Source organism: Marmota marmota, unplaced genomic scaffold (genome assembly GCF_001458135.2).
Source record: "Marmota marmota marmota unplaced genomic scaffold, marMar, whole genome shotgun sequence".
In the NCBI taxonomy this organism is placed as follows: domain Eukaryota; kingdom Metazoa; phylum Chordata; class Mammalia; order Rodentia; family Sciuridae; genus Marmota; species Marmota marmota.
In genome coordinates, this window is record NW_026000005.1 from 44,589,079 (window position 1) to 44,601,094 (window position 12,016).

A 12,016-nucleotide genomic window follows, 5' to 3' on the forward strand; every position below is an offset into this window, starting at 1 on the left:
ACCCTGAAAAAAATATTAGCAAGAGTTCCCCCCCGCAAAAAAATAACCACAAATGCACTTGGGATTCAGCTTTTGCTCGGAGAGGAAAATGACATGGTTTTGAAATACATGCTGTTTGGTTTGTTGTTTCTCTTCCTTTCAGATGTATGTTCAAGGACAGTGGAGTGGAAATAAAATTGGGGAAAGTTGGACTGGAGAGAAAAGCCATTTCCATCACAAGAGTTGGGTAGTAATTCTCACTTGAGTTCATCTTTTTAGCAGGCACCCACATTTTCACTTTAAAAGCCTTTATATTTGTTACTGATACCATGAAGGGCATTTCTGAAAACACACAGACTCCAAGGCCACCTGCCTCGCTTGATTGATGGGGCCATTCTGAGAAATCATGGCTTGGAGGAGATGGTTTTTAACCAGTCTCCTCAGAGCTTACCTTCCAGGATTTCAGCGTGGCTTCTCCAAAGATGTACAGGGGATTTTCAAAATAGCAATAATTTGCAAAATATTCTGGAAGCATTCTTCTGAAGTAAATCTATTGTACCAAATAACTCTTTCCAACTGTTGTGTTATCTCAGTTAAGGGTAGGCTAACCATTAAAAACAAATGAAATATTTAGAAGATAAACAAAATTTTTAAACACAATCAAAGAACAGGCAATTTATGAGCAAGTATAAAAATTTTCTTTAGGTAAAATTGTTCTACTTACTCAATTTGATCTATTTTACTATTTGGGTTTCCATTGCTTGGAAAAGAAAACAAACAAAGTATGAAACTCTTCAGATTTATTAACTCAAACATATTTTTATTAAAGAATGAATGCATTTATGCTAAAGAATCGTTTACATATGTCGTAAAGCAACAAGCATATCTTCAGGAGACGAGTCCTCCTCAGTATGAGCCATGCTCACTGTACATGCCTGAAAACTGGACCCACACACAGGGGCACACGTACAAACACACAAACACGTACAAGGACACACAGATCCGCAGACCAAATGCTGACACCATCGCTGTCTGGATTATATTGGCTTTCATTTAAGGCTTCTAAGGTGCCCAGTGCCCCTACCATTACCAAGAATGAAAACAGACTTTGTAAAGGAGCAGTATTACTTGGAAAATCACTCATCTGCTCTCAGCCTTAAATGCATGTATTTCATATCATGAAACCCATTCCATTCTTGATGGTATTTAAAGATCTGTGAGACTGAGAATTATCAGCTTTCCTAGGGAGAATTTCTCATTAGAAACCACGAACCAGTGGGCAATTCTGACTCTAAGACATCACCAACTTTCAGAGAACAAGATAAGATTTCCCTTTAGGTTACAGTGGACGTAGTTTCTCTAGACCAGCTGCATTTATGCAACTCATTCCATACTTGAGAGCAGTGTTGAGTGCTGGAGCAAAGCTTCCTTGTGGTGGCAAAGGAGATTGAAGCTTTCCATGGAGGGTTCATCAGACAGGACCATGGACCAAGCAAGTGACCATAAATCAGGTTTGTAAAAGGGTCAGCCTCCACAGGGGGTGTTACGTGCTAATCGTTTGCTCCCTTTTTCTCAGAGAGCTTCTGCTTTAGATTTCTGGTTGGTGTGTTCACTGTTTATATCATTTGCTTGATCATTTTCTTCCCTTTGATGTCCTGCAATGGATGCTGAGAATCCATTTCTCTAGGGATGCTGCAAGGGGAGGGAGGATGAATGGTGCAGGAGAAGGGAAGGGATTATTAGTAGTTGCAAGTATTCTAAGAAAATAGATGAAGTGAATACAATAAGAGGGTACTACTTGATATATTCATGTAAATAAAAGCATTATCTTTAACTGCGAATTAACTGCCAACTATCAGGTTGTTAGTTGTAAAGCTTGATAAAGGCTGTGCTGATTCACGTACTGAGGAGGGTCTGGAACATGCCGTGGAGAGGAGCTCTGGGTCCTCCTGAGCTGTCCCTTCCACCCTGCAGGCTCTGCACCAGCATCAGCACCCTCGCTCCCCCCCCCCCCGGGATCTAGAGGTGCCTCTAACATTCTGGTTGGATTTCATAAGGCAGATTGGAATGGTCCCTCAAATAACAGCCGCAGAGTATTTGCCTGAGAGTGTTAAAAATCGGCATGAAGATCTCCCACGAGGAGGAGTTCGCATAAGGGGGAAAAAAAAGAGAGAAAGTCTAGAACCTTCCTCCCCATCCAAGCTCCCACCCTCCTCACAGTCACAGCAGCAGCAGATTTCAATGTAACGTAATTACTTTAATGATACATTTCTTTAGATTTAGAATTGCTCTTCAGAATTTAAAAAGCATGGTCAGCCAATAGTGTGGCAGTCTTTTCATCCCAAATTTGAATCGTTGCTCATTCACCTGTCATCTGGAACTCCGTGACCAATGCTGCCTTTGCTCAGCATCTCAAGTCCATTCAGCCATCGTCGGATTCCAACTCCTGGGAAACCTCTTCGGATGAGCTGTCCCTGTGGATCCGCCCATCGCTCTTCATGCTGTGGAAAGTCTTCTTGAAGGCCTCCATCATGGCGTGGGCCAGCTTCTTGGCCTCCAGCTTGCTCTCACACTCCACAGCATGGCAGTCCATCTGGTAGGACAGGTCATCGTTGATCTCCCTATAAACCCAGGCGAAGATGTTGGGGCTCACGTTGTGGTCGGCGGTGCAGTAGGCGATGCGGGCCACCTGGAAGGTATCCATGTGGACCGTGGCCTCACCTTTGTGGTCGAGGTGATGCAGCCACACCTGGAATGGTCGGATTTCCAGGAGAGCATTGGCTGGGGACACGTCTTCTCGGGCAAGTGTATGCTTCTTCCAGAGCTCAATGACCGGCTTCTCGGTGCAGCCTGATAAAAACTGCATGCCTGAGGTGGACACTTTCCCCAGATAGGTGACCTGCAGGAGGAAAGAGGAAGCAAAGAGAGAGGTCAATAGCAGGATCTGCACGCCAGTGGAAGAATGGGCACCCCAGTGGAGACGCACAGAGACCTCCCTCACCCCCTGGACAGACTGTCATCAGAACCTCTACCTTTTCTCCCTAATAGGTCACTACTTGATAAATGTATTGAAATTCTTTAAATAGATTTGGATTTTTTAAATCAAATAACTAGAGAACTATTTCCCTCTCCCTTTCCCCCTTTCAAATTAAAAAATGATCCATTAGGATCTTTTACATAATTTGGCATTTCCTTAACATCATAAGGTCACTCAAAGTTTCTTTTCCACCATGCACACACAGAATTTAATGACAGCAAGGAATCAAAGGATGCTGCATCTGAAAACAAAAGCTTTGTTAAACTTATCTCCTAGCCCGGTTCTCTTTGCAAATCTTCCAGGTTTTGATTTCATCAGGCTGCAGGCTTCCAGCTAATGCCAAGGATGCAAAACTGGTCTACTTAAGTTACAGCCTAAAGCCTGATTGTTTTCCCTCCAGAGATAAGTTTTTAAAATGCAACAATGCCAAGTTCTTTTTCAACGTAAATAGCGTTTGAACTGATGGGCATCTGACTATTTGATAATAAATGAAAGATCTACAGATAAGACTAGAATACTGGCTTATCAAATAGCAAGACAGGCAATACCCCAACTAAGAAACAGAATTCGAAATTATTCAAATACTATCTTTAAAAAAAAGCTTATTTACGATATACCAAGAAGATATTTAAGCTATTTTATTTTTTATTCATTAAAATGGATAGAACAGTTACCATTGGGAAATAAACATTATGGAAATGCATAAAACCTGAGGATCAGATAAGAAATAATATGAAATAATATTTAATTAGCTTTAAAATCAACCCACTTATAAATACTATGAATGTGAGGAGAAGTCGCCCTGAGAAAGATCCATGGAAACGGGAAGACGTGATAAAGAACTTTTTGGCACAAGGATCTCAAATCAATATTTATGTTTAACAGGGAAATAAAGGCTACCACAAAACATTTAGGACACAGAAGGGAGGTACCAGTGCAGCTTTAGTGCTTTGGTTATCTGTGAAACAAGTGTCAATTGAATAGTCCCTTTAAAAAGATGACTTTTTAGGAGAGAAGCAGAGGTGCTGTATATTCTAGAGGTTTATTGGGAGCCTACTATACACAAAAGCCATGTGCTGTGGGCAATGGAGAGGAGGTTGATGTGAAAGTGGGGAGGGTCAGAAATTGACAGGAGAGAAGTGACTGGGGATTCGTCACAGCAAAGTCTTTGAGGCAAGGAAAGTGAGGTTCACATCCCAGCTCCACTGCTCACCAGGTCTGGTTCTGGACCACCGCTAACCTCTGCCCATGCACAGATACAATGGAGATGCAGGCAGACCATGGAGAGGGCAGGCAAGGGGCACAGGAAAGTACCCGAGGAACTCAGAGAGGAGCAATGGAGCCCTGCTCAGGGGGAGCCTCAGAAAGGTGAGCCATTGGATTTCAAGGCACCAGGCCTCCGAAGCTAGGTGGAAATTTATTTGCAAATATTGCTGGGGGGTAAAGAGGAGAAGGAAGGGGAGATACAAGGCTGCTGCAGGGAAAGAGGCCACAGCAGATGGCCATTTATCAGGCCACAGCATGCCACAGCCCTGGTGCCTCTGGCCACACTGGAAGGAAACAGGCTGAACTTGAGGGAGGGAATATACCTGGATGTGATGTAGGGTATGAGCTCAGTAGACCTGCCTGGTGCCAGGAAGAAAGGAAGAGAGGAGACCCACTAATAGCAGAAGCCCAGGCAGTGGGAAAGGCCAGGAGGGTGGGAGTGCTACTGCAGGGCGAAACAGACAACGGGTCGAAGAAGAAAGGGACTCAGATGCTGAAAGCACCCATCATCCCCAGGAGAGCAACCAGGTGAACAGCCTGTCCCTCTGGACTGGATTTGTAACAAAATAGGAGTGTATGGCCCATTCAATGGGGGAAAAACAAAACAAAACAGAAATTCTCACTGAAATAATAGCTTACGGCAGATCTACTGGACAAATTCTTGAAGACCACTGTTTTAAGATTTCAAAGGACTAAAGAAAAATGTGGGAAAGTCAAGAAAGGGAAGCATGAACAAATGGAAATAACAAAAATAGAAACTTAAAATGAACCCAAACAGAAATTTTTGAACTGAAAACTATGATAGAATGAAAAATGGAAAATTAACTAGAGGTCTTCAAAGGTAGAGTTGAGCAAACAGAAGCAAAAACAGTGAAATTAAATAGAGAGCTCAGAAATATATACATATAGGGTCAAAAGATTTTCAACAAGGAAGCCAAGCAACGTTCAATGGGGAAAGGCCAGTCTTTTCCATAAATGGTGCTGGGAAAACTGGATATCCAGAGTTAGCACTGTACTTAAGGCTATATACAAAGACAAATTCCAAAATACACCAAAGGCCTAGCCCTAGGTAATGTATGACTGTGTGACGCTACAATGTGTACAACCATAGAAATATAAACTTGCGCTGCAATTGTATGTACGATGAATCAAAATGCATTCTGCTATCATACACACCTAATTTTGAAACAAATAAATTAATTTTAAAAAGGTAAAGTAAAAAAATAAAAATAAATAAAATATGAGACCTAAGCCTATGAAACTCACAGATGAAAACACAAAAGCTTCTTGATATTGAACTCCGCAAGGAGTTCTTGGCTATGACACCAAAGGAACTGGTAACACACAAACAAAAGAGACAAATGGGACTTCATGAAAAATATTTTAAAGCATGAATCAAAAAAGTACCAAGAGATTAAGAAGGAAACCACAGGAGAAATACTTGCAAATTAGAAGTCTGTCAAAGGGTTAATGTCTAGAATATGTAAAGAAACTCCTAAAAGTCAACAGCGACAGTAACAAACAAATCTGGTTCAAAAATGGGCAAAGGAAATTTAGTAGACATTTTTTCCAGAGAAGACATGCAAATAACCAATGAACCCATGAAAAGAGCTTCAACACTATGAATCATTAGGGAAACAGAAATCAAAACTATAGGAGATATGGCTTTACACCCATCAGCATGGCTGCTCTCACATAGGCAGAATACAGCAGGTGTTGGCAAGGGTAGGAAGAAGTGGGAGTCTGTGCACGGTGGGCAGGACCCTACAACAAGACAGCCTCTGTGGAAAAATGTATCAGTGAGCTTTTCCCACCAAATGAAATACCTACACAGTAGTGAGAAAAAGGCTTATCCAGCTTAGCATTCTGCAGGTTCAAAGTTCAAGACCTGCCAGTAGGGGAATGGGGGGTGTCCCGTCAGTTTGGTGTGGTGGCTCATGGCAAAAGCATACGTAAGAGTCAGCAGTCATATCTCGAAAGGGGAGCAGGAGAAAGAGGACAGGGAGCAGGGTGGCAGCCAGGCTTGGTCCTGTTATAACCTTCTCACTAGAAATATCAAAGGGATGACTAGAAACATCTCATGTCCCTAATAGGTCCCACCTCCCAAAGATTCCACTACCTTCCAATAGTGCCACCCTGAGGGTAAAGTCTCTAGTCTCAATGGGTGTCTGGGGCACACCCACCACATGCAAACCACAGCAAACAATATGGCAGCTCACCTACAAATTAAAAACAGAATTATCAGCAATTCCATTTCTGGGTGTATATCCAAAGAATAGAAAGAGGATCTTGAAGAGACATTTATGCCCAAGTTCACAGAAGCATTATGCAAAATACCTAAAATGTGGACATAACCCACGTTTCTATCAACACATGAATGGATCAATAAATATGGAATATTCAGCTCTAAACAGGAAGGAAATTCTGACACAGAACAACATGGATGGACTTTGAGGACATTAGCTAAGCAGAATACACTATTCATTAAAAGACAGATACTGTAATCTCGCTTATGTAAGATATTTAAAATAAAAATTATAAACACAGAAGTTACACTGATGCTGGGGGTGGAATACAGAGTTCTGTTTAAGGGTACAGAGTTTCCATTCTGCAGGATGGAAAGGAATATGGGATAAATGTGGTGGTGGTGGTGGTGGCTCACCCTTATGCATGCATTTAGGGCAAGTAAAATGTACACTCGTGACTTTTATGTTGTATGTGTATTACAACAATAAAAAACTGGAGGAAAAAACAAAAAGGGAAATTTGTTTCAGTGCCCAAAATGAAAGTATATTCTTTCTTACTGTTCACTGAAACTAGAAATAACTATGTTTACATTTTATAGAAGAAATTCTCTGGAGGGTGGGAACTCCTTTGATCTTCTCTCAAAGCTTGCTCTGTCTCTTATACAAATGCATAAACACACAAACAAAGAGATTTCTTTCAAAAAGTATATGGGAACTTTTTCTGTAATTCAATTAAAGGGCACTTTTAAAATAACTTCATCAGAAGTTGTAGATGATATACACCTCCAGAAAGAATTTCATAGTAGCGAAACTTTGGCAACTAAGAAATAATATAACCCTCTTTATCAATATTTATGATCTAGAAATATTTTAAGGAAAATAAAATTTTATTTTATTTTGGAGGTGGTCTTGAAAGAATCATGGAGCAGAAATCAGTATCCTAAGACAACAGTTAAAGCTACTTAAAAAATACAATTTTAAGTAAGGTAACATAATAGATGGATGCAATCTCTTCATACTTAACTTATTATAAAAGTAACTGATTTAGCAATATACTTTTACCAGTGACATGTGAATAGCAGATCAAAATATCAAAAAAAAATTAAGGTGTCAGATACCCACTATGTATGTCCACAGCCAAAGCAAACCCCCAGACACAGAATGGTGATAATTAATATTGTCTCACATTTGATGGCAAAAACCATATCATATCCATTAGATCCACTGAGAGCCTGTGGGTCAGGATGGAGTGTTGTTATCACTAACTCATTTTAAAGCCCAGAACCTTAGATCCAGATATGAGGAGTAGCCACAGTCACCTAAGCAAGCCAACAAGTGACACTGGGATGCATTCTTGGGACAGCAAAATGTGGGAATTTCAGCAACATTTTAATAATCTAGGAGGGAAATAACATAGAAGAAAGAGACTTGAAAGACACCTGTCAAACACCCAGACCGTTTTGCTATTGGATGAAACCATTCCATTTGATGCCATGTGCTCATCATTCCAATCCTTAGAGCATAAGAGAAAATTTGGTGTCATATGGGCATCCTAGACGCAGGGGGTCCTCCCAAAGAAGTAACAGGATTCTACTGTCTGTTGCCCAGGCACTTTTAATAACAAAATTTATTCTTGTTTTAAAATTACAGAAAGTAAAATTAGAAATCTTTTAAAAATATCAGATAAAATGGAATGCACATTTTACACATACACCCATAGAAACACATACATATATAAAGAATCAACAACTTGATAGCATGTCTTTGTATTTATGTAATCTCACTTATATACTTTCATGTACACAAAATTACACATATATGTATATATATTTTATACGTACACAAACTCTGTTTTAGTCAGCTTTTTGTCACTGTGACAAATACCTAAGTAAAAAAAAAAAACTTAAAGAGGAAAGGTTTATTTTGGCTCACACTTTCAGAGGTTTCAGTCTATGGTCAGCTCCATTGCTTTGAGCCTGAGGTTGGGAGGTCTAATGACCCCTTAGAACATCATGGTGGAGGGCATGGGGTAGGGAAGCTGCTTAGTTCATGCAGCCAGGAAGCAGGTGGGGGGGGGCAAGATATGGTCCCCAAGGGCACTCCTCCAAGGAACCACTCCCTCCAACTGGTTCTACCTCCTAGAGTTTCCACCACCTCACAATAACCCATTCATCTTGGAGTCCATGGATGGATTAATCTGCTGATGAAGTCAGAGCCTCATGATCCAAACACGTCCCAAGAGCCCTGACTCTGAACATGCTGCATTGCCGACCAAACTTTCAGCACATGAGCCTCTGGGATACAATCCAGATCCAAAGCATAACATATACATAAAATATTTGTTTTCTAAAAACAAAAAAAGTGTATAATCTCTGAAAAAATGAAATAAAAGAAAATAAAACTTCCAATTTAAAAAGCTGCAGTCTTTTGGCATCTTTCCAAAATTTCTTTGTAAACAGAGAAGCATCAAGATGTTCCACAAATACTAATCTGAGTGTTCCGTTGACTTTCTGTTGTGAAGTATAGTGTTACTAAGCCAGCAAATGGAGGAGAGCTCAAAGAGCATTATGCAACTGCTCCTCCCAACTGTGACACGGACAAGGGTCAGCAGTCACACCAAATATTTACTAGGCACACCCACAATTTACATCCACGTTTGAATGAATTTTCAACAGAGGCCACAAAGGAAGCGTAGACAGACACGCCCTTCCTAAAAACACATGATTAGCAATATGTCCCTCTAATGCCAGAGACTGGTCGATTCTCTAGATATGACAGCTCCATCTTACAGCTTGACAGAGCTTGGCGGAGCTCCTGACCTGGTCTTCTTTTGAATCAAAAGCACTGGCCCTGCTCAAACCTTCCTAAACAGTCCCAGAATGAGTTGCTCTCTGGTTCCTCCAGGGTTGAGTCAACACAAAACATATGAGTCCAAGGGTCTGAAGTGTGATAATGGTTAAGCTTTTGGAAGTCAATGAAACTACTCTTACCTTTGTAGAGTTGATAAAATTGTCAGGAATCTCTTGAGATTATTATAAATACAAAGAAAGGCTATCGGTTGCTATCTACTGAAGAAATGCAGCAAAGGAATTATTTGAATGATTTTTCAAAAAATGAAATTTTAAAAAAGATGATTTAAATAGAGTTTTCCTGAAAACAGAATGTGAGATGGTGAAACAAAGTTCTAGGACAGTCTGTTCTTAGAATGACCCCTTCAAACTTACCCTACTGACATCTATAGTGGGCCAGGTTCTGGAATCCTGCTCTGTATCTGTGCACTTGCCCCCGTGCATCAGTTTATTTGCTGCCAGGCCACGTACTTCCAAATTCTCCCTACAGTTCTCCAGAGGTTGCCACTAACCCATAATGTTGACTCCCTGAAAAACACTATTCAGCCTTTAGACAAAAGAGAATTTTATACTTTTTTTTTTTTGCAAATAATATGTCCGTCAAAATATAGTTTGATAAAAATGTACATTGTGACTTTGATTTTCAAGAGAAGTAAAACTTAAAAAAAAAAAAAACTTGTCTCTCTGTGCCTAGCTTATTTCATTTAACAATATGATCTCCAGGTTCATCCATGTTGCTGCAAATGATAGGAACATGGAATCGAAAACAGCTGAGCTCACAGAGGTAGAGAGCAGAAGAGTGGTCACCAGAGGCCAGGGAGGATGAAGGAGGTAGTGGGGACAGCAGGTCCCAAGTCACAGCCAGAGAGAAGACAAGGTGTTCTATCACACAGAAGAGTGATCATAGTCAACAATAAGGCATCCCACTGAGTTTTCAAAATAGCCAGAAGAGAGATTCCAGATGTTCTCATCACAAAGACGTGATACATGTTTGGGATCCTAATAACATAAATACTTGGAGCAGATCCTTACATGACATGTAAATTACCAAAACAGCATACTGCACCCGAGAAAGATGTACAATTAGAACCTGTCAACTAAAAATTCAATTGCTTCGAAATCCCAAAGATTCAGTGACACTGTGCATGAACAATGTCCCTTATGTATATTGGGCCAAGAAACATATGGGTCCCAATAAAGAGAAACCTTACAGAACTGGGCATTATACCTGCATAGGTCTATATCAACACTGTCACAAGGATTGCTCCAGATATGTGGAGAGAAGTCCCTTCTTGCCACAGGAATCTTCCCCCTAATGCTCTGCTGTGGGCACATTCTCCCTGTTAGTGAGAACACAGGACTCAATATGCCCAGGAACTCCAGGAACTACATAGTTGTGCACCAAGGTCAGGCCGGGCTAATGGGAATCCTGTTCTCCTTCCCGTCTGTGAAAGAGGTGAATGTTTTCCAGATGAATGACTCCCTTCTAGGCCCCATCCAAACTGCAATCTTCCAGGGCCACAAAGTGACAGGAAACACAAAGTCACCAAATTGGTCACTAAACTTCTCCAAAACAGAACAGTACACAGAAGATTTTTCAAGTCGTCACTACCCAGGGAGTTGGAACAAAGGGACTTATAAAATGACAAGAAGAGTCTTCAGGGGGAGTAATGAGGAGTTGGAAATATGCAATAAATACTAGCATTTTTTTTTTTTGGTATGGTTGCAGAGACAGGCATTGGGCAAGAATGTTATTACAAATGAATCATTCTGAGAAAAGTAAACAGCAAAAATTGAAAGTCTTTCTCCTGTGTCATTCAATGGCATAAATGGACATCCCCAAGATGTCTGCAGTGTGAACAAGTGGGCTTTGCCCAACCTTGACTGAAGAAATTATGTGAAAATACAGCGTGTGACAACACAAGAGGGCACGGAGGCAAGGGACCCACCAGGGTGTCTGCAGAGCTTACAGCATCTGAACAGGAAAGACTCATTATTTTACTCAGCTTTTTCACTGCTGTGACAAAAAAGGAACTATTCTAAGGAGGAAAAGTTTATTGGGGGCTCATGGTTCCAAAGGTCCAGAGACAGCCGCCTCCTTTCCCTGGGGCATGAGATGAGGCAGAGCATCATGATAGAAGAGTATGGTGGAGGGAAGTGGCTCACATGATGATCAGGAAGCAGAGACAGCTCCACTCACCAGCCAGAAAATACGTACCCTAAAGGCACACCCCTAATACCCACCTCCAGCTACACCCCACCTGCCTTCAGTTACTACTCAGTTAATCCCCCTCGGAAATTGATTCACTGATTGGGTTAGGATCTCATAACCCAATCGTCTCACCTCTGAATGTCCTTGCATTGCCCCACATGTGAGCTTTTGGGGGACACCTAATATCTATACTATAATACCCGTCTCCTCAGAACCTCTCCTTCTAGCATCCCAACCAGCTCTTCATGAATCACTGTTCCCTTTTCATCTGTGGGAAAAAAAATACCCTGATTGTCTAACATTCATTCTTGGGGCTGGGCTGGGACTGTTCCTTTCTCTTGGTGACCAGTTCCTATTTTGCTTCAGCCTGAAAAGCTGGCACTCACCTAACACTGGACTGATGGTAGGAAGGGAGGTCTAAGGACAA

General features: G+C 41.1%; 1 protein-coding gene across 6 annotated transcripts in view; it reads right to left on the reverse strand.

The window, feature by feature from the left end:
- Positions 1–772: 772 nt before the first annotated feature.
- Pid1 (phosphotyrosine interaction domain containing 1) overlaps positions 773–12,016 on the reverse strand; it is a 224,686-nt gene continuing 213,442 nt past the window's right edge. For all 6 annotated transcript variants that reach the window (XM_048808679.1, XM_048808674.1, XM_048808675.1 and 3 more), the window contains one exon: positions 773–2,878. In XM_048808679.1, the coding sequence (XP_048664636.1) occupies positions 2,402–2,878 (477 nt within the window). In that variant the 3' untranslated portion in view covers positions 773–2,401. The remainder of the gene's footprint in view (positions 2,879–12,016) is intronic.